The sequence below is a fragment of the Alnus glutinosa genome, chromosome 7, assembly GCF_958979055.1.
Source record: "Alnus glutinosa chromosome 7, dhAlnGlut1.1, whole genome shotgun sequence".
NCBI classification, from domain to species: Eukaryota; Viridiplantae; Streptophyta; class Magnoliopsida; order Fagales; family Betulaceae; genus Alnus; species Alnus glutinosa.
Genome location: NC_084892.1, coordinates 13,270,373 through 13,297,534, shown reverse-complemented (window position 1 = coordinate 13,297,534; position 27,162 = coordinate 13,270,373). Strand labels below are relative to the sequence as shown.

Here is a 27,162-nt window from a genome sequence, read left to right as displayed (position 1 = left end):
GAAACTCAATCAAGAGAAAAACCACTCCGGGGCAGCCAAACTCGGGAATTCCACTATTCAGAAGACGAAGCTAGATACAAGATAGTAACACTCACATGTACTAATGCAGTGGTCGTACCTTACTCTCTGACGTGTAACCCAATACGAACGCTTCCCAACCAGGTGTCCTACCTGAAGGGGTCTTCAATGGAATTCCTTACCTTAGAGCCGACCTCTAAGATAGACTTCAGTTGTAACGCAGCACACTTGAAACGGCTTTAGAGGGATCTTGAACTTCTCTGAGCTCTTGTGGAATTCAATACCGAATTCTTGCAGTTCTCAATGCCCAGGGGCCTCTATTTATAGGCTGAGGTGCAGAATGGGCGACTACTGTAATATGTACGGATGCTGTCAGGACGGTGAACCTGGGCCGTCTGGACGGACAACTGTGCGACAGGATTTTCCAAAAATTTCGCTGAAAATCTTTCCTGTTTAAGACCCGCGTCCGGACGGTGAGATACTGACGTCCGGACGGTCGCACGTCCGCTGCAAGTAATTTCCATATAAGGCTTAACGCGTCCGGACCAAGGGGGATGAACGTCCGGGCAGCAATTCTTCAACACGCAATTTCCATATCTGCTATGCGTGCGTCCGGACCAAGAGAGGCAGACGTCCGGACGGTTGAAGTCAAATCGGCAATTTCCTTAACTGATGATCGCTCGTCCGGACCAATGCTGACTGACGTCCGGACAGTGACATTTGAATTGCGATTCTTGCCTTATTTATGATCGCGTTCGGACGGGAAACCACATCGTCCGGACGGTGTGTCAATCTTCCCATATACTGAACTTGGAAAGAATCTGAGACTGTTCGAGTACTGATAGGCGTCCGGACGGGCTGCTGAGAGGTTTGGACGGATGCAAGCTGGAACAGAAGCTTCTCGACACAGTGTAGGGTCCGGATGGAAAAGATACGTCATCCGGATGGATGATGCTGGTCTATCTGGCGTCCAGTCAAGATGAACACGTCGTCCGGACGGATGGAACAGTGGACAGAAGGGCGTCCGGACGGGATGACACGTCGTCCGGACGGCTGACAGGGAAACTGAAATCTATCTTTTTCTTAGTGCAGAGTCTTCTGAAAATGCTCTGTCAAGTGGAATCCCTGTTTACAACATCTTTACACATAAGTGATTTTGTCCAAACACAGAATGATGCCAAAATACTAACAATTTAAATATTATCACGGCATATAAAATAGATCAATTATAATACCACATTTTTCATGTGGACATTATTATGACATTTATTAATTAATGCTTTAAATACTCTTTAAGCAAAATAGACATCATAACAACTATGCGTATATTTTATATACAATATAAAATTACAATAGCTATGTACATTTTGTTAACAAATGAAGCAGATATCATAACTGCTATAATAGTTATTTATATAAAATAGACATGGTGACCTCATTAATATAAATAATGAATATAGTATTAAAAATAGACGGATGGCACAATGCCTAGTAATTTTTGTAAAATATAGAATAATGGCATTAATATATATATATAATGCCTAGTAATTTTTGTAAAATACTTTGGCAGCGTAACGATGCTTATAATAATATTGTATTTTTATTTGGGCATTATAACGACATATTTATTAATTAAATACTCTACTTGATAAAATCATGTTTAAACACTACATTAAAACATTAGATAATCTAATAACTTTAAAATTAAAACCATAGCTTAATTAATAAGAAACTTACCAAATATCTCAAGATGATATTTGAGATATTTTAAAAGCACTCCAAGGCTAAGAACAGAGACTAGCTGAGAAAACAGAGAAGAGTGAGACTTCTTCTTTCCTTTTTCTGATGCAATTGAAACAAAGAGGGTGAGAAAAGAGGGTTTTCTTTTTCTTTGGGCTACTAGCCGAGACAGAGAGAAACAGAGAGAGAGCTTTCTTTTCCTTCTTTCTTTTTTGTTGTGACCAAGAAAGAGAAAGAAGAAGAGAGCTTGTTGTTTTGTTTCTAGAGAATTGGTGATCTGTTTCTTTGTTTTTGCTACTGCCGAGAGGGAGGAATAGAAAAAGAAGAGAAACGTTTTTGGTTTCTCTGTAAAAACCTTGTTGGCCGTGACTGAAGAGAGGAGAAGAGAGAGTTTTGTGCTTGCTAGGATAAAAGGGGAACAGAGGGTGTTCTATTCTGGTCCTCGATTCTGGTTAAGAAAAAGTATAAGGGAAATAGGATGCTTTCTTTCCTATTTTGCCTATAAAGAACCAAGAGAAACAAAGAGAGTTTGAGAGTTCTTTTTCTGCTATGACTGAGAGAACCATAGAGCAATAGAGAGATTGCTTCTGCTACTTCCAAAGGAAAGATAAAACAGAAAAGGAAATGGGCTGTTGCTGTTCTGCGAGAGAGAATTGAGAGAAGAGGAGATGCGTGAAACCAAAGGGGCTGGATCTCTTTTTTATATAAACCTTGAATGGGTGAGATTACTCAAAAGTGATCAAGGGCTGAGAGGCTTCAACGTGGGTAGCAAGCTGTCTAGTGAGTCATCGCAAGGAATAATATCTAATAACTAATAGTTAATTTCTAACTTAAGGAAACTAACCTGCGTAATTTTGTTTTTGCATAACTATGGCGATCGATTGGTAGGAATTGGCGATCGAGCGTTGGCTTGTGGGGGTCGATCATCAGGTTGATCGAGAGCAACTACTGGGTATCAATCGTCAGGTTGAACAATCGTAACTATTGGGTGTCGTTCATTAGGTCGATCGATCGCCCATTTATGAGGATCGAACGCCCTCACGTTTTGATCCTAAATCCGACCTTCTATAGTTTAAGGTCTGATTGACTTATTTAATTAATTAGAATTATAAATCTGTCTCAAATTTTTTTAATGAATATTTTAATATTCATATATATATATATATATATCATTTTGCCTTATTATTCGGTCTTAAATTTCTATTTAAGACATTATATTTTATGTCTTAAAATCTAGGGCACTACAAATTGTTTTGTTATTTTTTGCTACAGGGCTAGCTGAAATAACCTTTTGGTTATTTTGGCTAGCCCAATTTGAATACTCAAATGCTCTGGTGTGATTACTACTTCTAAATGACCTAACACTTGGTTCATTTTCAATTGTTTCTAATCCTATTTTAAACAACTATATCAAACAAATAAGACTGTTGTAGAGTACTTGGTTTTCAAAATATTTGGAAAAACTTCACTTACCATTTTGAATTGTCACCATTTTTGCAATGTCCACCCTAAAGTTCAAAAGCTCTCAATTTAGTGTATCAAACTTTTACTCTTTTTTACTATATCCTCCCTCCGTTAGAATTTTCTTTTACATCATAACGAAGGGATGTGAAATCTTCAAAATGCCCTTATTTTCTTAAAAAATAAATGATATGGGCGAAACTAACGCACCTGATGATGTGATCCATAGGTCTGGTCTAGGTCACCAGACCCACGATGGTTACAAATGACCCACGACCATGGGTTACAAAACCATCACAGGGTATCTATCTTTTGATAAACCGTGAAGATAAATATTCCTGGCCGTGTTTGAGATGTGATCGATATAACATTTTGAGATCTACCTAGAATTTGATAACCTTACATTCAAGGGCGGATTTAAGGGAGGGCGAGCAGAGACACTCGCCCCTGCATCTTTTTTTTTTTTTTTTTTTTTTTTAAAGTGTTTTTGTCAACCAGAATGTTGTCAATATAAAATACTAACATGTCTATTTTAAGTCCATGGCCACTCTCGCCCCTACAAATTTAAGCTCAATCAACTGGCCTAGCCCTTTAAAAAATTAAGTTGCCCTCAAATTTTGGTTGATCTCTCACAAAATCAACACAAGTTACCCAACCAAACTTTTTCACCTAGTTACAACCGTATAATATTCTTATCTCTTTAGTCTTTATGTGGCGGTAAAATAGATCTGATTCATCTGAAGCAAACAATGAAAGCTATGATTCTTATGAAATCATAATCTTCTTTATGTAAGCCTTTTCTACTACTGCTAGGCTGCAAGTCAAAGAGAATCGCTCAAGAAGTAATGAAGATGGAGTAAAAAGTAAGTCTTCTGTAGTTCTGTAAGTCTAAATCTCTTGAGTCTTGATAGTCTTGGTTTATGAAGATGGAGATGGAGTAAAATTGTAAGAGTTATGGAGAGTTCAGAGTTGTGCCTATGTCGACTTTCGTGCGGTGTGAAACTACATGTTTTGGTATTATTGCTCTAATCCTACGGTTCCTAATCTCAGATCTGCCGAAAAGTTCAAATTTCCAGTCTCTATACAACAGCAATATTCAAAACTTCAGCTTTGATCAGTATGTTGTGTCAGTGTCAACGCCTATATTGAGCCCTACTCCCTTAATCCCTTATCAAAAAAATGTGTTTGTCTTTTGTCATAATGTCATGTGTCATAGACTCATCATAGAGTCTAGAGTCTATAGACATAGACTCATCTTTTATTTGTCTTTTTCACTCATCTTTTTTTGCTTAATATGAGTTACATGATCATCACTCATCAGATGCGTCAATTTTGTCAGATGTTTCATCATACGTCATTTTTTTTTTCTTTTGTTAGATTACCATTTACAAATGTGTGTGATTTTGTTTGGATAGTTATTTTATGTTTAATTACTGATAATAGCTTAAAAGTGCATATTTTCTCTATTAAAATAAACATTATTATACTATGTTTTATTCTAATTATTGCATTTTTTATTTAATTATGGAATATTGTTTAATTATTAAATTTGAGCTTAAATTGATATAAATTCAATGAATTGTATCATAAACATGAGTGGCTAAACCTCTAACTAAGGCTAGAGGTGAAGCCTAATATTCATATTATGTATTCGTGAGACCATTTTTGTTCTTCATGGTTGAATAATTGAATGTGAGGAATAATTTTAACTTGAAATAAGTTTCATGATAACAAGTTTATTTTGATTTATTATTATTTTCGCTTATATCAAATGCTTATTTTATTTGATTTGATATGATCCGAATTAATAATAGATGTTTAATTTACTGTGTCATGTTGTCAAAATCAAATTCTAATTAAACCATATTTAGTTTATTTTATTTTTAAGAGTGCTTTATTACTGTATTTTCTTATTAGAATAATTGAAATTCTACCTAATTGAGTTTTCATTATATGTCTCATAAATGCATAAAATGATGCTAGGTGGATCCTTGAAACCCTAGTATTTTCCAATAGTTTCTTCCAAAGTAAAATTATTTATTTTAGTTTTGTAATTTACTTTTTAATTTAAATTCTATTCATTTGCTCAACTTTCTAGTGGAAACCAAAAATCAAATTTCTATTTTTTCTTTTTTTCATAATAATAAGAATTACTTTCTTGTGTCTGATCATTCCTTGTGGATTGACCTCATATTTATCGAGAATTATTACTTACGAAAACCTACACTTAGGTTTGCACCCTTTCTGGTACGACGATTACATATGTGCAATTTTTTTGTTTTTTTTTTTTAATGCGTAGTCGTGTTTGTGTCTTATAGATGTAAAAACGTATTGACTATAGAATAATCTTAGTGTTGTCCACTTGTGGTGTATCATGAATTTAGAAATTTTTTTATGTTAACAATTTTTTGGATTATTTATTTTACATTTATGTGATTAGAAATAAATTTATTGACTATTTTTTTTTATTATAATTGTTTTCTTATTCAAATAAGAACAACATTGGCATCTTTTGAAAATGTTTTCTTCATACTTTGGGATTTTGCTAGTATCAACAAGTTTCAATAAATTTTGCGACTTTCAGGTACGTTATTTGTTATTGTTTGGTCTTTTTATTAAGATATTTTTTAAAAATTGGTTAGATTAATAGTGATCATATTATTGTAATAATTTAATTATAATAATTTAATTATAATATCATTGGAATATGTGTTATAAGCCATGAGTTTTTTAGTGTAAAAACACTTAAAACTAATAGATAAATAAATTTTCAGGTTCCGAAAAATCTTAGATTACATCGTGGGCAAGCCAAAAAGAATTGATGCATTTTTTAAGAAAAAAGATGCAGATTCTAATTATAAAATGTCTTCTTCCACATCTAATCCTCAAGCTTTACCTCATGAGCAACGCCCTTCTAAGATGCTAAGAATTGAATCTCAAATTGAGTCAGTTGACATTTCTACTATACGACATGATCCATGGTTACGTCTTTAAATATCGGAATATCCAGTTAATCAACATGATGAAATTAGACATGCTTATCTTAAAGACGGTTCATATAGATTCACTCATTCTAATAGTTCTGGATATCCATTTTCGGGAACTGAAAAAAATTGTTAGAGATTTCAATCATCTTGGTATAAGATGTTTAATTGGTTAGAATACTCTCCTACAAAATATGTTGCTTATTGTTTGCCTTGCTATCTTTTTTGTAAAAAGCCAACAGGACGACTCGGAGCTAATGCATTTACTATTGAAGGATTTCGTAATTGGAAAAAGGTTAATAATGGTATAAATTGTGCTTTTTTGGTCCATATGGGAAATGATCCATGTTCACCTTATAATAATGCTGTGTTAAGTGTAATAATACTTTGAAGAATCAATCTCAACATATTGAAAAGATGATTGATAAGCAAACTTCGAAACAAAAATTGAACAATCGATTGCGATTGAAGACTTCAATAAATTGTATTCGTTATTTAACATCCCAAGGATGTGCTCTTCGAGGTCATGATGAGGGTCCAGATTCAAAAAATCGTGACAATTTCCTTGAGTTGATAGAACTTGTATTTCTGGACAATGAGAAAGTTGCTAAGATTGTCTTAGAAAATACTCCACAAAATGCTAAATAAACTTCACATCATATCGAAAAAGATATTTTACATGTCTTGGCAAAGAGGGTAAGAAATGCAATTCGTGAAGAAATTGGTGATTCAAAATTTTGCATTATTGTTGATGAAGCACGAGATGAGTCTAAAAAAGAACAAATGGCTACTGTTTTAAGATTTGTTGACAAAGATAGTTTTATACAAGAACATTTATTTGATATTGTCCATGTTAAAGATACATCGGCATCGACTTTAAAGAATAAAATATATGTTGTTCTTTCTCAACATCGTCTTGATATTCAAAATATTCGTGAATAAGGGTCTGATGGTGTAAGTAATATACGTGGTGAATGGAAAGGATTACAAGCATTATTTCTTAATGATTGTCATTGTGCATACTATGTTCATTGTTTCGCTCATCGATTACAATTAACATTAGTTGCTGCATCTAGAGAGGTAATTTCTGTTCTGAGTTCTTCTCGAATTTGAATTTCACTATCAATGTTGTTGGTTCTTCATGTAAACGTCATGATGAACTACAAGCTACTCAAGCAGCATAAATTGCACATTTGTTAGCTATTGATAAACCTGAAACTGGAAAATGAGCTAACCAAATTGACACTTTGAACCGAACTGGCGATACTCATTAAAGTTCTCATTTTCAATCTATTTGTAGCCTAGTAAGAATGTTTAATGCTACTTGTTTAGTGCTTGAAAATATTATAAATGAAGGATCCACTTTCTCTCAACGTGGGGATGCTAATGTTGCTCATAAATTGATTACTTCATTTCAATTCATATCCATTTTATGTTTGATGAAGGAAATCATGGATATTACTGATGGTCTTTGTCAACATTCGCGACAAAAATCTCAAGATTTTTTGATTGCTGTGCAATTGGTTGCTAATACAAAAAAACTCATCCAAAAGTTGAGATATGAAGACTATAATAGTTTGCTTGAGGAAGTAGTCTATTTCTACAAGAAATTTGAAATTGACATTCCAGATTCGGGTGCTCGTTATGTTCACGTCGTCGTCATCAACGAAATCACATCACAGTGGAGCATCATTATCATTTTGACATATTTAATGCTACCATAGACTTTCAGTTGCAAGAGCTCGATAATAGGTTTAATGAAGGGGCAATGGAACTCTTGACACTTAGTTCAACTTTGGATCCAAATGATGCCTATAAATCCTTTAGCATTGATGATATATTTAGGCTCGCAGATAAGTATTATCCTCTTGATTTTTTAGAGTAGGAGAAAATTAATCTGAGATTTTAGTTGAAGCATTTTCAACTTGAAATGCTTAATGATCCGAAATTAAAAAATAAAAAATAAAAATAAAAAATTGTCTTCCATTGCAGAATTATGTCGAGGATTGATAGAGACAGGAAAATCATAGAGATATCTTATTGATAGATTAATTCGTCTTATTTTGACTATTCCAGTGTCTACAGCAACTACCGAACGAGGATTTTCAGTTATGAAAGTCATTAAAACAAGACTTCGTAACAAAATAGATTATGAGTTTCTCGTAAATACTTTAGTTGGTTTATATTAGAAATTTCTGAGAACTTCAATTCAAATTTGATACTTGATGATTTTGTTTCTCTGACAAAGTGGAGGATGCAAGTTTAGATACTTTGTATTATCGTTTAATTATGTATTATTGCCTACATGACAACTTATTAATATATTAATTATGACATATTTATGAAGTCTGATGGATATACTTTTTGTGATTCATATCTACATATTGTGTTATTATTCTTATATTGAATTGTGTTCACCAAAATTTTGTATATAATATTAATGAATATATAATTCGAATAAAAATTTATTTTATCATTCTAATTTCGCCTCTATTAGGATAAATTTTTGATTCCACCTCTGCTTACATTGAATCATTTCAAGAAAAATGCCTTTATATATATATATATATATATATATATATATATATATATTTAGAGTAATGATTCACTACCACCTAAATATACAACTTTTCACCACCTTGTCTATGTGGCAAGGTGGTTCCTCACCTTAATTTATTTTTAAAAAATAAAAAAAACTCAAAAAATAGTGGGGGACCACCTTGCCACATAAGCAAGGTGGTGAAAAGTTGTATATTTAGGTGGCATTGAATTATTATTCATATTTTGAACAAATGACATCAAAAACTTGAGTTTTAATGACAATCAAGCAGGCCCTCTTCATCATCCACTGTCTCTCTCTGACCTCCACTCTCACCAACTACAAAGATCTGTCCGTCTCTTTTTTCAGATCTTTGTTGGGTTTTTGGAAATCTGTACTGTGGACAGACGATATATGTTGTTTTCTATAATGTTCTTTTGAAACCGATTTGTGTTCTTTTTGTTTTGCTTAGGTATTATGGTTCCCTTGATTTTTGTTTTGCTTAGGTATTATATTATGCCGACAATACATAATATTGCTTTATGTTAAATTCTTGATTTATGTTAAAGTCCCAAGTGGATTGAATTGAGGCTTTGAAGGCACATGCAAGTGTGACATCAAATTGACCTTTGGACGTCACAAACGAACTAACTTGGATCCACTCATTGGATATCTTATGTCTTTGAGTGAACGCAAGGCATCGTAAAAATACACTCCACGTTATCTGCCTTGTCATCTAAACCTACTTAATTAAGATGTACACGCACGCACATATCACATATCTATACCACCACATGGTCCACATCATCAAATATTCACAATGGCTTTAAAAGGTTAATATTAAGATGGGAATGAATCCAAGAGGAGAAAACAAAAATTATACCTTCTATTTTTAAAATAAAAATATCAACAAACAATTCTAAACATAAAAATATTTTTTATACCTTTTTTTTTTTCTAATTAAATAAGGAAAAAATATTACAAGAGAGAATCATTCTCATTCTTGATCCTAAATAGAAGAAAAAAAAAGGAGATCCGGTGAGAATTCTACTAAACGCAAAGCAGCCCATTTAGCTAAAAGATGTGCCTGTAAATTGGCACTTCTAAAGACCTTCATAGCATTCTAGCTAAGAAAGGAAGAGAGATCAAGTCTAATATTTGAAATTGAAGGAGCAAAGTGGCAAGAAAAAAAAATGAGGCTGATTCACAGCTAAAATCACTATAAAAGTATTTTTTATACTTATGTTATATCAAAATGCTTTTTCAAACTCAAAATAAAAAACACCTCTTGAAAATATACTAACAAACATATCCTACCGGAGTGTTTCGAATGAATTAATGACTTGTTTGGGTATGCGAATTTTTGAAAAATTGTGAATACTGAGAGATTTGTTTTTTGAAATTATGTTTTGATGGTTAAAAAATTTGAGACAAAATTAGAAAAAGTTGGATAAAATTTAAGTAAAACTTGATATTTGAAAAACAATATTTGAAAAAACCCAATCACCCAAACATGCCAGCTTCTATAATCGAGCTACATCTGTTATCTTTAGATTGTAGCCAGCAATTAATAATTGCAGGTTAGCAACACCAAAATAAAGGGTATGTTTGGTAAAGTTTAGTTGATTTTTTTTTTTTTTGAGTAATTGTAAGAAGTGATTGATATAATATAAAGTATAAATAATATAGAAAAGTGAAAAAAGTTTTGTATTGTAGTAGATTTTTTTATTTGAATAATAATAAAAAATTATTGATTTGATATAAAAAGTGAAAAAAAAAGTTTGAATGTTTTGAAATTGATTATTTTTGAGAAAAGTGAAAGTAAATGAGAGGAATAGGGTGTTTGTTACAAACACCCCTAAAATAAGAATGTAATGCTACATAATATATATCATCTCACCCCATCAGATTGGGCTATTGTGGCAGTGCTTAGCAGCCTTTGAATCAGTCAGTGTTAAAAAATAAAAAATAAAATAAAATTTAAGAGATGATGAACACGGCTAGATTGGGCTAATGTGGCAGTGCTTAGCAGCCTTTGAATCAGTCAGTATTAAAAAAAATAAAAAAATAAAATAAAATTTAAGGGATGATGAACACTGCTATACCAGTCCAATGAAATGGAAATGAAAAGATGATATAGTAGTTAGCATTACTCAATGATTGAAGACTATAAATATATGGTAATAGAATTATTGATTTTTTTTTTTTCGTCATATTTTCCTCACATGCATATTAAAAATTTCAATTTACTTTTACATCAAAATTAAGGAAAAATATATTTTAGTTCCTTGAATTATCACCATATTGTTATTTATGCTTCCAAACTTTAAAAAAATGAAGTTAGGCCCCTATATAATCACTGTATGTCAAATTACATTTCTATCCAAACTAACTTTAAGTTACTAAACAATAACTATTTGAAAAAGAAATAAAAAGTATAAAGATTAACAAACAAACAAAAAAAAAGTACAAAAATACCAAAAAATGGGTACCCATTAATTTTTTTTAAAAAATAATTTTAAGGGTATTCTAGAAAGAAATGTAAAAGTGTTTACTTTGACACGTGATGCTAATTCGAGACCTCCATATTACTTTAAAAAAAAAAAAAATTGAAGATGTAAATGAAAATGTGGCAATAGTTGATTAAAGTATATTTTTCTTCCAAAATTATTTTGTTGCCTCTTTTTAATTTCTGAGAAATGCTTGGTGTTCCATAAGTAAAATAAAAATAGGATGAGAGTAGGAAGGACACCAAGCATTTCTCTTAATTTTTTAGTTTTTTTTTTTGATATGTCCACGTAAAAGGAGAGAGAGGAGATTCGAACTAATAATCTCTACTTCGTAAGGTGTAGTCCCTAATCGATTGAACTCCTAGGAAAAAAAAAAAAAAAGAAAAAAAAAAAAAGAAAAGGAGAGAGGGAATTGCTTTGAAAAAACCAAGAGAAAAAAGAGGGAAGATAAGGAGTGCACGCGGAATAAAGAATCACGGCTGGAGTGGCGGAGTTTAACGCAACGACTCCAACACAACTATAAAAGTCTGTTGGGATAAACTCCGGAGACAGTCAAACTCCCACTTCATTTCATCATTCATCTGCCCTTCCGACCGCACTGTTGTCTCTCTTTCTTCCCGACATCCTTAGAATTTGTAACTCTCTCTCTCTCTCTCTCTCTTTGTGGAATTGCATTTATTTCAGCTGATTATGATTTCTGAACTTCTTGTCGTATTAAGGGATGATAATTGCGTCTCTGATCATTGTTGGCTATTCCGTTTTTCTGCACAACTTTGGTTCTCCTTGTTCCCCAGCAACAAGGCTTAACTGTCTTTTTTTTTTTTTTTTTTTTTTTCTTGATTAAGTTGGTGACAAAGGCTTTGATTTCATTTTTAAGGCTTAGTTTCTGCTTAATACTTCTTCCTTTCGTTTGGGTCTGTTCTAATTGTATCTTTATCTGGGCCTCTCTCTCTCTCTATGTGTGTGTGTGTGTGTGTGTATCCAAGCTGTTATTTACAGTGAATTGCTGAAATGACCAACTTCTGCTGTAATTAGCATTGAAAACTTTTCGAAAATGGCAGTTCGCTTTTCTTCCTCCTTCAGCTTCATCTATTAATGTGATCATATAAAAATCAAATGACAGAATTTGAGCGCTATAACTGGGAAACTTTCATCAAGTTATTAACCTCGACTATTTATAACTCTCAATTTTCATCCCAAAAGAAAAGAACAAGAAACTAGCTATTACTTATTATTCTAAGCTTTGTATAGCTGGCTGTAGCAATCAACTTACAATGACCAAATGGTAGTGATCAAAAAGTTGTTAGATGGTTCCTATTTTAGGCCGTTCCCATGCTTAGGCATGTCTGAACACCTGACAGACAAAAGTGCTGCTTGTCCTTTTTATCTTCTTCTGGTTAATTGATCAGAATGTAACTGAAATAAACTTCTGCATCTGGTTGTGGATAGGTGGCAAATGTGGTGAGGAAACAATGGGTTCTTACAAGGCCTCTTTCAGTGTTCTTCTTCTTTACTTCTTCGTTGGGAATTTTTTTGTGCCTCAATGTTTTGCTAATGGAGTTGATGCCAGCCAAACGGCATGGCTGTCCGTAAATGCTTCTGACGCATCAGCACGGCCAATACCCAAAACACTCTTTGGAATATTTTTTGAGGTATATTTGTTGACCTGCAATTATGAACATCCTTTTCAGTCCTGATTGGTTTTCTGTTGGTTCTTTTCTCTATTAACTTTTTTTATTTTAACATTTTTTTCTTTTTGAATTCCTGATTGTGCTCTATATGCAATCTATGTTGTAACTATGGTCTATTTCAAGTTTGCACTCTTGCAAATTTGCCGATCTCTGTGTATGTGCACACAAAAATGGAGTTGCACACTTAGATAGTGAGAAAATCATTGAAAGCCTTCTATGGAGTTCGGATTTTGTTGATGGAAACTTGATCAATCAGATTAGCCATGCTCCATTTGATTCCAATCTTATTAAATTTTTTCTAAAGTGACAATTAACTAAATGAGTTAGATTTGTTTGGAATTTATGAGCCCTCATGATGCGTATGATAACAATTTTTTATTCATATGACATTAGGGTGAATGACCTCTCTGTCACATGCTTTTCTGCAGGAGATTAACCATGCTGGTGCTGGGGGGTTGTGGGCAGAGCTTGTAAGCAACAGAGGTCATTTCCAAATACTCTATACTTCCAATATACAAAAAAGTTTGTAGAAAGAAGAAAGTTATCTATTAACATTCTTTTTTCCCTGAAATTTGGGTGTTTGAATTGTAATACTAAAGAAAGATTTAAACATGGGTCATAGATTGCAAACTGCATCTTGTGGAGATATCAAAGAAGAGAGAGAGAGGGAGAAGTGAACCAGTGGAGTCAGTGTGTCACTGCGCACCAACTTCTCACTATATGCTTGGAATTACTTTTGTTTTTTTCTCCAATACTGAGATATTTACAAGAATTTAATTTCCTGCAATTCTTAATATTATATTTAGGACCCAATGATGCAGTTTGCTTACTATCCATGTCGATAAAACAAAATAATGGCTTGTTGAAGTTTCCTATGGTATTTTATGACTTTGAACCAGCTTTTTAGATGCAAGACCTCATTTTTAAGTTTGGCACATTGGTTGCTCAGCTGCTTGTTAATCATGTCTGGTTGACTGCAAATTCCTTTATATTTTAAAGCTAGGGATTCTGATGAAGTTTCTCTTCCAGGTTTTGAAGCTGGGGGCCCTAATGTTCCCTCAAATATTGACCCATGGTCTATTATTGGGGATGAATCGTCCCTTATTGTGTCAACTGACCGCTCTTCATGTTTTGAACGCAATAAGGTCGCACTCCGAATGGAGGTGCTCTGTGACAGTGAAGGTACCAATATCTGTCCAGCTGGTGGAGTTGGTGTTTATAATCCAGGGTTCTGGGGCATGGTAAGGACTAGTTGAAACCTAGTCCATAAGATTACTGATATGTATATCCCTCTATATGTTTTTCTTTGTCTTTTCATTGTGCTCATGTAATATATCTTTTCAGGAAATTATCAAATGTTCAGAGAGTTTACAGTCTATGCTAGTTGTAGGAGTTCTAATTGTCTAGTCTATGAGATACTACTTTCTGCATTGATGCCTTCTTCATAATTCTGCAAAGTTATTCTTCCACTTATTTTCTGATTTCTGACAAATTTTCTTACTTTTGTTTTCCTTCAGAATATTGAAAAAGAAAAGACATACAAAGTGGTTCTTTATGTACGTTCATTAGGAGCAATTAACTTATCTGTATCGTTGACGGGCTCAAATGGCTTGCCGACACTGGCAACTTCTGATATTATGTGAGCCCCATTTGTACACTCTTTGAGAATTCTGTAAATCTTTTCTAATCAAATAGGTCTTATGCATGTTTTAAAATACATCTGACTGCCTCTCAGAGCTTCCGCTTCTGATGTATCAAACTGGACAAAGGTGGAGGTCCTGTTGGAAGCCAATGCCACTGATCATAAATCAAGACTTCAATTGAAAACATCCAGAAAAGGAGTTATATGGTTTGACCAAGTGTCAGCTATGCCCTTGGACACATACAAGGTATGTGATTCTTTCTGAACTCATATATGCTCATTAAAAGAGGTATACAAATGCTGGAATTGTGGCTTATGTCCATAGATATGATATGTTATACATTTGCTCGTGAATACAGTTACTGAAGCTTGATGTAACTATTGAAAAATTATCTTATATATAAGCATGTATTCTATCTTCTTGAAGTTGAAAGGAAACCCATTACCTCAAAATTATATACATGAGAGAGTTGAATGTCTAATCCTTGCTAAGAGGTTCTTAGTATAGGTAGTCTTTTAATTTAAAATAAGGAAAAAAACTAACAAAAATAATAATATTTGTGAACTTAACAGGCTTCCAAGAGTATAACAACAAAAATTATCTAGCAGTCAGTGGAAGTGGTACTTGAGCTCCACTTTTCTTAAGCTGATGTTATTTCTTTCTTTGATTTGAACCCCTTGACAGGTACTAGGTAGAATAAGCTAAATTGGTTGAGTGAGAATTTAGGACTTTACCCTGGGAAAATACGTTAAGGAAAAAAAAAATGGATAAATAAAAAACCAATGCAATTCTGTGAAAAATCTAAGAGAAACTTAAATAGATTTTGCAATTATTGTCATCTACTTGACAAGTATTCAGCCACCATTAAAATTTTTGAAGTTGAATTTTCCATCTTAAATTTGTAAAAGCCATAGCCACTTAAAAAGGAATATATGTGGAAAGAAAAAGTATAAAACTTGTTTGACCAATTTACGGATTCTAACATAGGAAGTGGAACTAATTATGGAAGTTTAAAGGTTAAATACAGGCTATATATAAGCAAGGTTTCAACTTCAATTTATTTACCTTTGGTCACATTGGTAGTAGATGTTATCTGTTATTCATATTAATAATGTATTTACTGATTTTCCAGTTTTGACCTGAATGCTCACTAAGAGCCTCTTGTCATGCCTTAGTGCATGCACATGCATTCCTTGTATGTCTATTAGTCTTTTAACAAACTTTATCTTCGCACAGGGACATGGTTTCCGTAGTGACCTTTCTGAAATGGTGGCAGATTTAAAACCTCGATTCATCAGATTTCCAGGTTAGCACAAATTTATGTCTTGATTCAGATTATGTTGTTTCACATATAGTTACCCTTATGACTAACTGGACTTCGTAATGTAGGTTTCTGAGTCTAACATTAATGATGCTGAGGTTTCATATTTTATTAATAATTGGATATACATCTTCCCTTTAATCATATGGTGTTGTTGTGAGTATTATTTGTATAAACGCCCTCTCTTTATGACACCAATACATATGATATATGTTAATAGGACTGCTTTTGATGGTGTGGAGAAATCCATGTGTGAAATCTAGTGGAATTTTCTTAAATTTTTGTTCAGATGGATCGCAGTTCACTCTTCTTTTGGCTCTTCAACTTCTTTCCTAAGTTTTATTGATGTTCTTGACTTTAGATTTTGAGCTGTAATTCTTTACTTTTCTATTATTCTGGGGTGATGCCATTTGTGTAGTACATACTTGGGCTACACTAAGCCTCCATTTGACTTATCTTAACACATATTATTACTTGCTACTTATCCCAACAGATATAATGTCACTTTTATTGAATTTTATACAGACAAGCCACATGTCCTAGAACTTTTGTGAGCGAATGAGCAAGAAACATATGAAACTGATTTTGATAATTTCCTCTCCTCTATATCTGTGTTTCCACCCCTACCCCAACATGGACCCCATCCAAACAGAAGCAGTAGGTTCGAACAATTATGAAGTGCTGTAAATTTTGGTGTTTCCATGCTTCATTGGGTAACTTTATGTTTGTTATTTTAGTGAGCAGGGGTTGACATCATAATATGATTGTTGTTTCAGAAGCATTGTTTAGTTCCTCAGAAGTTCAAACCTAACTAATGTGGTATGCTCTCCAAATGTATTGCATCAGGTGGCTGTTTTGTTGAAGGTGAATGGTTAAGAAATGCATTTCGTTGGAAAGCAACCATTGGACCCTGGGAGGAGAGACCGGGGCACTTCGGTGATGTTTGGATGTACTGGACTGATGATGGGCTTGGTTATTTTGAGTTTCTCCAGGTTGGTATCTTATATGATTTTGTTGGGGGAGGGTTGTTAGTTATATGCACTTTTGTGGATTTTAGTTTTTTAGGTTTTCTTTTTTTCTCATTTCTGCAGCTAGCGGAGGATCTAGGGACATTGCCAATATGGGTATTCAACAATGGTACTTTACAAGCGCTGTTGATTTCAACTATTTTTTTCTTTTTAATCTGGCAATTGAGTAATTTATTTTTTTTATTACTTTATCTATTCTACAGGAGTCAGTCATAATGATCAAGTTGATACGTCGAGTGTCAAACCTTTTGTACAAGTAAGCTGGAAATTTATTGCTCTACATTACTATGGGCAAGAAATCGAATCAATACTTGGAGAATACAGATGTTTTAGTACAACTACTGTAATTATGAATGCTAGTAATGCAACTGAAGCAGATCCAGTTGCTTTCTACTTGCATGGCCTTTTTTGACGGAAATAATAACTTATTAGAGGGATAGAATGTGGACCAACTACTCTAGATCTGAATGTGATCTGGTATGCATAACAAGTCTAATAACATATAATGAATTATGGGTTGGGAAATCAAAAATATGAATTTTTTTTTTCAAGTGAAAACTTCTCCAACCAACCTCTTCAATTATGTTGGTGCTCAAGGAGGATCCAAGATGACTTCAGTTGACGATACACATCTGAGGACATTAATGTCTCTTCAGAAACCAAATAAGGTGTGGCAAGTATAGCTGGAAATGAGGTTGAATAGGTGAGATCGCATTCAGGGGAACCTTCCAAGCTATTTGACCTATATGAGATTTCTTATATGTGGACTGTGGATTAATGTGATGCACTCATAGCTAGCAACGAAAATGTGAATCGAGCTCTTAATCCAGAGTGGAGGAGTTGCACTGATTCATCATATACAATCTTTCCTTCATTTCGCATGCATATGTTTTATATTCATTATTCTGATGGTGAAAGCATGCACATAATATGGTAGACTTGCGAATACTCATTTTTGCATTTTTATTTTTCCCTTTTTGGATTGGTAAGTTACACATGCACCCAGTCCCTTCACCTCATTCTTATAAGGGGAGGAAGTGCTATATGAGCCAATGCTCATTGGTCTAATTTCCTTTGTTGTTAGTACAGAGATAATGTGTTAATAGAGTTTCATAGCTCAAAAAAGGGAAACTGGAAAAAGCAAAGGAAAAGAAAAATCAGATTTCATGTTACTAGCATTTGCCCTATTCATGTTCAGTAAAATTCAGCCTCACTGTTCAGTGCAAAAAATATTGATCATTGTCATGTTACCTGTCATTCTTTGATGATATTTGTCCTAATTACAGGAAGCCCTTGATGGTATTGAGTTTGCTAGAGGTGATCCTAATTCTACATGGGGTTCTGTGCGAGCTGCAATGGGGCACCCAGAGCCTTTTGACTTGAGATATGTTGCTATTGGGAATGAGGATTGTGGGAAAAAGAATTACCGAGGTTTCCATCTATTTGTTATTGTTTTTGATTTTTTATTTGCTAAGATATTGTTTAATAGATAAAATGGATGCTTTTTTAGAGATTATAAATTGGGACAAAATGATCTTTCTCCATACGTACTGATGCAGACCAAGTTGGAATCTTGTGTTTGTTTAGTTTTGTAATCTGCTACACCCATGCTGCATCACATACATTAATGTATTTAAGGATCTCCTTCATTGATTCAAGTGTTTATTTACAGTAAAGGGTTCATCACCTCTCTATCTCGAAAACATTTCGTGCTAGTGCGCTCGTATCTATTTATTTATGAGCCTAGTATTTCAGGGCTCTATCTCAGAAACATTTTTATGTATCTATATTTATGTGTCTATTACTTCAGGGCTACCATAGTTCCTTTCAAAGTCAGTAAAGTCTATTTCACATTTTATTACATTCTGGTTAGTGATACTTATTCCATGAGCTTGACTTCTCTTTTATTGGTTATGACCATTTTCCTGATGTCTGTTATGTTTTTCAAACTCTCATATACTTAGGAAGAACCAGATTTAACAGTTATAAGCATGATCTTATTGGCCTATTTAGGGTTCATATACTCTCTCTCTCTCTCTCTCTCTCTCTCTCTCTCTCTCTCATGCACACATTAATGTGATTTTTGTAGTACTTGTGATGGCTGTATCATTTTCCCTAATTGACTATAAATCTTTGGGGATTTTGTTAAAATTTAGTGTCTCTATGTGCAATTGAGTAGAGATGTCACCTCTTGTTTGCATTGAAATAATATACAACTTAGTAGCCTTTCCTCTTTATTAATATTTGTTTTCCATTAAGATAATGTCTACTATGATATTTTGTTCAAACAAAAGAATAAAGAAAAGACACTAAATGAACAGGGCACTTTTCATTCTTATGAGGATATTTTCAGTTGCAAAACAATGAGAAACAAATGGTTTCGATATGCCTGGATAAACTTTACATTGGATGTAATTGGCAAAATTTCATATTTGAAAATTTAGTTTGAGGATACCAACACTCTACTTTAATGAAGAGCTGAATGTCTTGCATTGTAGGTTTCTTTCTCCCGTGACACATCTTTCCTACAAAAACTTGTTTCAAAAGATTCCTTGTGCTTCTGTACCAAAATATTTTCTGAATTTACTCCTTTGTGTCTTACTCTTCAAATAACTCTTCACCAATAAAATCTGTCGTCATTATATGGAGTTGTTTCCACATTATAATTGCCTCCGTATAAAAAGTAGCCAATGGGAAGATACAGTGCCTCTAAATTCTTGAAATACAAGATGGATGGATATATTTCATTTTGTTTGTGTGCTTATATGCACTAAAAACTGAATGCTTTCTCGAAAATTACTGCAACTTTGGCTTCCAAGTGGATTGTGAAGTATGGTGGTTGCTTAATACAGCTATGCACTTTAATCTAGTTGCAAAATCCCTTATTCCTTTTTTTTTTTTTTACTGATTCTGAGAGATGCATATGATTTAAGACTTACTTTCTTTGTTTTTTCGTCTTTCTCCTTAATTGTTCATTGATCAGGAAATTACCTCAAATTCTATAATGCCATAAGTCAGGCATATCCAGACATCAAAATGATCTCAAACTGTGATGGGTCTTCAAAACAGTTGGATCACCCTGCCGATTTTTATGATTATCATGTAATATTCTTATCATCATTTCTTGTATTTCATAGGTGAATGAACCTTGTCAACCAATTTTTGTGTCATAATATGAATGTCTTGCGTCATAATTGGTTGGGCAACAAGGAAAAGCAGTAGTCTTACTCTCCGGTTTCTTTGTAGGTATATACATCTGCCAGCAACTTATTTTCTATGGCTAATCAGTTTGATCGTACATCACGTAACGGTCCAAAGGTGTGATGACGTGCCTCTTATGATTAAGATATTTACTTTTGATTGAATGTTTATGAATAATGTTTCATTATATACTTCAGGCTTTCGTAAGCGAGTATGCTGTAACTGGGAAAGATGCTGGCACAGGAAGTCTTTTAGCAGCACTGGCGGAGGCTGCATTCCTTATTGGGATTGAAAAGAACAGGTTTGCTGTAATTTCTGAACTTGCATTCTGTAAAATTTTCTGATGCACTTGCTAGTACTTTAATGAGTGAAAATTTGACGCGTTTTCCCCCCTCCCAAGTTTTTTGGAGGAAATTGTGCATGTTGAATCCTAGGGAAAAAAAAAATTGAAACTTACAAGGAACATGACCAGCTTCCCACCCCCTGCCCCCCTCCCTCTTTTGCCTGAGGGGAAAATATTACTCTTTTACTCCTCAAGATGTTTGAATTCTGAACCAAAAATTTAATTCCTTTTTAATCTGGAAATGTTATGGCATAGGAATTTTATTTTATTTTTTTAATTTTTTTTTTTATAATATTTGTATATACTGTGTATTTCGAACACACTCTCCCTATGTGACCAACAGCAGAAAATCTATATCTCTAGGTATGTTATTATGTTATTTGTTATAGTAAGTACTGGTCATACGAACTGCAACTAGAAGCTATTTGATATTATGTGATTGTAGAACAACTTGCCAACTTAACATTGGAGTTGAGTAAATGTTTGGTAAATGCTTCATACTTATTATGGTATAGAAATATTTTAGATACATAGTCTTTGGTGGCATAGAATAGTGAGGAAAATTAATCTTAGCAGTCCCAATTAGCTGTGCTAAGGGACCAGAGTGCTTGAACAAGAGTTTCATAAGACAACTTAAACACGAACTTTGGGGTTTGGGGGAACTATAGATTAGCTGTAAGGAGGTTGTGGAAGTTTTTTCCTTCCTAGTGAGAATTATGAACAAATCTTAGAACTACACATTCTTAAGATCTATCTGTTTGAAAGATATGGGGGCACTTCAACCGCTAAAGAACTCCAGAATTGGCTTTTAGGATTTCAAATGTTACTGATAGTTTGAATGCCATCCTGGGGAGGCGCACTAGGCCTAATGAAATTAGGGTGAATCCATTTTGTCTCTTGGTATGTGGAATAAATCAAATTTATTAATGGAGGTAAATCATAAGTAAACTTGTTTGCATTTTTATATAAATCATCTTAATCAGCCATGTTAACTTTTGAAAAGATTGAACTTGATATTTATCGACTTGAACTAGTCGAGTCAATAGAGGTTTTTGAGTTGGCTTAGCTCTTGTTGAATCTGCAGAATGATATTTCTTGTTGAAATATATGTAAACTACATAATATTAGTCACTGACTTATGCCTCGAATTTCGTCATGACCCTTGTCTTGCGTCTTGCTGATGATAGCAGGAGATCCCAGTGAAGCTTATGCTGTCTCCATTGTATGTTGTGAGCCAGCCAGCATTTCATTAATCATATGGTGTTTCTAAAGGAGACTATTTGATGGTCAGAAGTCCAGGTTAGGACATAATCAAGACATACAGAGACATTAATTGGTGAATGGGTAGTACTGATATCTTATATACTTGGGCAGTTAGTAACAAGAATGATGATGTTAAGATGGATTAGCGGCATTACAAGGAAAAACATATCAGATAGGAATGACTTTGTAAGAATGGAAAGATAACCATGCTTGTGGACAAGATGAAGCACTTCATCTAAGATGGTGTGATCATGTGCAACAAAGACATGCACTGACAAGTGTGATTTGATTTAAACTGAAGGTGCCAAAGGGACAATAGATTTGTCAGATAGAGTGTGTTGAGGGTGTGATTAAAAGACATGATAGCTATAATTTAATGGATGATATGGCATTAGATAAAGGTGTATGGCAAGGAAAGATTCATGCAAACCAACCCAAAGCAGTTGCCTTGAACCTTTATTTAGTGGTAATAATTTTGATCGGTAAGAGATGGATGTGATATATACATGCTGCAAGTCGACGGAAATATTCACTTCTAATCAGGCCTCTAGTTGAGCAAAAAATAAAAAGGAAAAAAGGAAAAGAATACATAAAATGGGATCCTATGATCAATAACACTAACATCCTGGAAAGCTACATAGCAATCCAAAAATTCAAAAGCAACATTTCCCACTAAGTGCTGCTCATAACAACCCAATCTTGGCACTTGGAGCCATCCCACTTAGCCCTGGAGAGACTAGGCTAACGGACACTAAAGAAGCATGCCCAAACGGTTGAGTGCCAAGAAGTGGATCAACAAATGGTTTCTTGATTACTCCTGACCATTACAAAATGCACGGCAGTGGAGAATAATTCAATTTCAAGAAACCTAGTTTTCAACTGTCCTTGTGTTATTAGGTTGCTGAGCACATTTATTTTGCAGCTTTCCATATGATCCGAACTTTTCTGATAAGCTTTTAATGGTAACAGTTTCCTCCATGCCCATGCACTTTAACCAGTAGGCCGGGTATGCAGAAAGAATGCCTGATTTGTCTAGATCTGACCTGCTTTGATTTGGTGTAATGTTCCTAAATTGATGATGTCAAACCTCCCAAACATACTTGATGAGCAGGTTTCTTAATCCCTGGAGTTTCCAGCAACAGGAGACCATACATGTGTGTGTGTGTGTGTGTGTATGCATGTGCTTGTGTGACCATATCGATCAGAGCCTCCCATTACCTATCTTTGACCCCTCTGAATATGCTCTTCAAAGATCTTGATATTTAAATTTTTTTGCAACTAGCTTCTCTACTCATAAAGAAATTTATCTCCAATCAGAAAGATGATAAGCTACTAAGGACTTCCATTTGTAACTTCAATGCAGTGATATTGTTGAAATGGCAAGCTATGCACCACTTTTTGTGAATGTCAATGACAGGCGGTATTTTTTTTCTCCATCTTTTCCCACAAAATATCTTTCCATATATTAGACATTTGAAAGAGAATGTTTCTGTTTAATCGCTATACTGAAATTGGAAACCTTTCTATTAAGGTGGAACCCAGATGCAATTGTCTTTGACTCTTCACAGCTGTATGGAACACCAAGCTACTGGGTTCAACGTTTTTTTTCAGAGTCAAGTGGAGCAAATGTCCTTAATACAGCACTCCAAACAAATACATCTAAGTCACTTGTTGCATCTGCAATTACTTGGAAAGACTCGAATGATAGCAAGAATTACCTAAGAATAAAGGTATACTTCCTCATAATTTATCTCAATATTTTTATACTCTAATACTTTTCAAGATCGTGCCATACACACAATTTCTAGGCTAATGGTATAGTTAGCATGTGCAGATGTTACTATGTTCACTACGCATTATCTGTGGACTTGTTTACATGAATTTTATCTGTCCAAAAAATATGTGCTCTCTCTATCTCTCTCTCTCTACTGAGAATCATTACAAGTTATATGTTGGGATGTCTGATGTAAAAAGGATAATGCCCAATTTTACATGTGCTCCAAAATAATTGAGTTTCCATTGCTTCTACTGCCTTTAAATGACATATGTTCGTGCCCAAGATTCCAGAAACGCATGTGCATGTTTGATACACACCACACACACGTGTGTGTGTGTATATATATATATATATATATGTTGGGATGTCTGACATAAAAAGGATAATGCCCGATTTTACATGTGCTCCAAAATAATTGAGTTTCCATTGCTTCTACTGCCTTTAAATGACATGTTCGTGCCTAAGATTCCAGAAACGCATGTGCATGTTAGATACACACACCACACACACGTGTGTATATATATATATATAAACATTATTATGGTGATAGCTTGTTTGATTTTTACTTGGATTGAATTTAGTATACCAAATACAGTTCTTAACAATTTGTTTAGCCGGCATGCTCTTTGTTTTCTTATTATAATTTGACCATTTGTGTTGCCAGATATGCACGAATTGGTTCTTATATCTCTAATGTTCTTTCCTGAATTGTATGCATCGAGCAATAAGGTTCCTTTATATGCATTGTGTCTGTTTCCGTTTGTGTTCATGTTTTTTATCTTATCCTGCATTCAATCTGCATCTGCACTCCCATTTTTCTTCACCTTACAGATGCATCCATGAGATCAGGGGCGGAGCTAGCATTTGGAATTTGGGGGACAAAACTGAAAAATAAAAAAAATAAAAAAATTAGGGGAGAAAAACTAAAAAATAAAAAAAAAAATGGGAAAAACATGGTGGCATATAGCTCCACCCCTGCATTGGATATTTATTTATTGGTTGGGGTTTGCCGGCAACTCTTTAGCAAATTGAGTTTTTGATGTTGAGTAATGATATTTTTATAAGCAAACTCTTGAATTGTACAGAAATGGATTCTGCTATTGTAATGTATACTCTATGTGCCTGTCTGCACAAAAGTCTTTCTTCTTTCTAATTCATGTGTAAAACATAAACGGAACCAACCTTCGTTTCGAAGACTAAGACTGTTGAATATTTAACACATTTCTTTGCGAATGTAAACTTGTTAGACATTGTACTCTATAAATGGTACATTCAGCACCATTTTTAGAGGAACCAAAATTTATTCACCATTTTGCCATCATCAATTAAATATTTGGTGTCACCTGATCTAGTGATCTTTTACACTAATTTGTTTTTTTACATACATGTAGTTGATAATGGCGGAAAATTTATTTTTCTAGAATTCTCTGCCTGTCTTAGTAAATTTCTCCTGTTGACTACACAGAAAAGAAGAAACACATACAAAAAAACACATTGATACTTCTGCATGCTATTTTGCTAAAGCTTTCTCTATTTAGGTCTGTTGCCATTTCGAAACTTGATAGTTGCATTGTTAGCTCTTGTCATTGTCTACTAAAGTGATTGGACTATGGTTTATATCTGGTTTATGTGTGGCACCGTTATCACTTGTGATTGTTTTTGCAGATTGTCAACTTTGGAAGTGACAATGTTACTCTCAAGGTCCGCGTGGATGGTTTGGGGCCTAACTCCATACAGTTATCTGGGTCAACAAAGACTGTACTTACATCTGATAATCTGATGGACGAGAATTCCTTCAAGACACCAAAAAAGGTACTGCAGTCACTTTTCCCTCGTATATTATTATAAGGCCTACCTAAGTGAATAAAATGGAACCTGAAGCATACCATCTCACTAATTCAAAGTAGGCTAGCATTCCCCCCCCCCCCCCCCCCCCCCCCCCCCAAAAAAAAAGGGTTATATTTTGAAATTTTCATAGTTCTGATGCAAATTGATTTTGTACTCACCTTTGTTGCACACATCATCCCCTAATTTTCACTCAACATCTCATATTATAAATTGAACAACTTCTATCTTCTCATGAATTTCTTCACTCTTATGCATTTCCTCTTGACCACTAAGCATGACCTAGAGCATATTTGGCGCTATAATTATCCGTTTATGTTTTCTGGTAAACACATCATGCATATTTCTTAAAAGTGTATGTATCTTACAACTTTCTGATTTTGTTTTACGGCAGCGATCCTATTTAATCTCATCCTCTTATGGATGATCTAGCCAAGATAATAATGGGATGCTTTTAGGTTTATCGTGGCCACCATTCTCTTGATTAGCATCTCTAATTACTTTTTTAATGTCTTTGGAATAATTTCCCATTACCCTTGTTTCTAGGAACTTGCCCCTATTTCATCCTTTTTTTTTTTGCATGGTTATACCAGTTTTAATGTGTTGATTGTACTCCTTTTCAAGTCCTTGCACATAAACATCTATTGTGAAGTGTAGCTGAGATTAACAATTGTTATGAGTCACAAAAGAGAGCTAGAGATACTTGAGCAAAAGGGAAAAGGACACCATATTCATTTTGTCTTCCATATTAATACGTGCAGGTTGCGCCGACTCAGAGTCCGCTTGAAAATGCTGGGGAGGAGATGGATGTCATACTCGCCCCGCATTCTTTCACATCATTTGATTTGTTAAAAGAATCCAGCAATCTCAGGACCACGGGAACTGATTTTTCCTCCAGATCTTCCTTTTAATATATTTATAGATGAATATCTAGTGTAATTCTAAGAAATAAACGCAACAATAACTCTATACAGATGGCATCTTTGCGTGCCAACTATTCAGTTGGAATGTTATCAAACTTACTTCTTTTCAGTTCCATGATTGTATATTTATGTATGAATGCTCTTCATTCTACTTTCTGTTCATTTGTTCCTTTTTTTTTTTTTTTTTTTTTTTTTTTTTTTTTTTTTCATAATTATGCCTGCTGAGTGTTAAAATGCAATATTTGAACAGACCTTTGCGTGCCAACTATTCAGTTGGAATGTCATCAAACTTGCTTCTTTTTAGTTCCAAGATTTTTTATTTTTTATTTATTTTTTATTTTTTTCATAATTATGTAGTCTGTTAGCCTTAATGCCTAAGAGGTGCAAGGTAATTTATTAGAACGCTAGAGCACTTGTAAAGTACTACCATCCATGCCATGAGAAAATAATATTTTTGGGAAAACATAAGTTATTAACATAAAGAGTACATAATAACACAACTTAATAAGTTAAATGATCCTTTCTTCTTTTTCTTTTTTCTTTTTTGTTGTCTGTGTCCGACGTACTTACTAACATAAAACATAGTTTGACATAATATAAATGTAATAAAAGTAACATAGTGGATGCTATGATGACCCCCCAAAAGCCTAATCATTTCGGCCACCTATTCATATGCCTCAAAACTTGAAAAGTGTGAGAAAAAAATAAGGGGTGAGCGAAAGGCTCAGTAAGTAATACTTCCCAACCGAATTAAAACGGTTGGTTGAAGGGAGACAAATAACAACATAAGTAAAAAGTAGTCATCGTAAGAAAAACATGTAACACTGAAATAAGAAGTAAACTTCTTAATAATTTAAACATCATATCCTTTGTAG

At 33.9% G+C, this 27,162-nt stretch overlaps 1 protein-coding gene across 1 annotated transcript; it reads left to right on the top strand.

The window, feature by feature from the left end:
* The first annotated feature begins 11,729 nt into the window (after positions 1 to 11,729).
* Positions 11,730 to 26,449, top strand: LOC133872871 (alpha-L-arabinofuranosidase 1-like). The gene is made up of 18 exons (XM_062310507.1): positions 11,730 to 11,887; positions 12,702 to 12,904; positions 13,372 to 13,426; positions 13,973 to 14,184; positions 14,461 to 14,582; positions 14,679 to 14,832; positions 15,823 to 15,892; positions 16,754 to 16,899; positions 16,999 to 17,044; positions 17,139 to 17,191; positions 18,222 to 18,366; positions 19,919 to 20,037; positions 20,182 to 20,253; positions 20,334 to 20,437; positions 23,106 to 23,162; positions 23,274 to 23,472; positions 25,185 to 25,331; positions 26,126 to 26,449. The coding sequence occupies exons 2-18, from the start codon at positions 12,725 to 12,727 to the stop codon at positions 26,273 to 26,275; spliced, it is 2,031 nt and encodes a 676-aa protein (XP_062166491.1). The 5' UTR covers positions 11,730 to 11,887; positions 12,702 to 12,724; the 3' UTR covers positions 26,276 to 26,449.
* The last annotated feature ends 713 nt before the right edge of the window (positions 26,450 to 27,162 follow it).

What these genes read in the sequence shown, in the direction of transcription:
- LOC133872871 (XM_062310507.1), top strand. Translation starts at nt 12,725, where the DNA reads ATGGGTTCTTACAAGGCCTCTTTCAGTGTTCTTCTTCTTTACTTCTTC. An exon ending in ATCCAGGGTTCTGGGGCATG is followed by an intron (nt 14,185 to 14,460) that starts GTAAGGACTAGT and finishes GTTTTCCTTCAG; the next exon opens with AATATTGAAAAAGAAAAGAC. An exon ending in CCTTCAAGACACCAAAAAAG is followed by an intron (nt 25,332 to 26,125) that starts GTACTGCAGTCA and finishes TAATACGTGCAG; the next exon opens with GTTGCGCCGACTCAGAGTCC.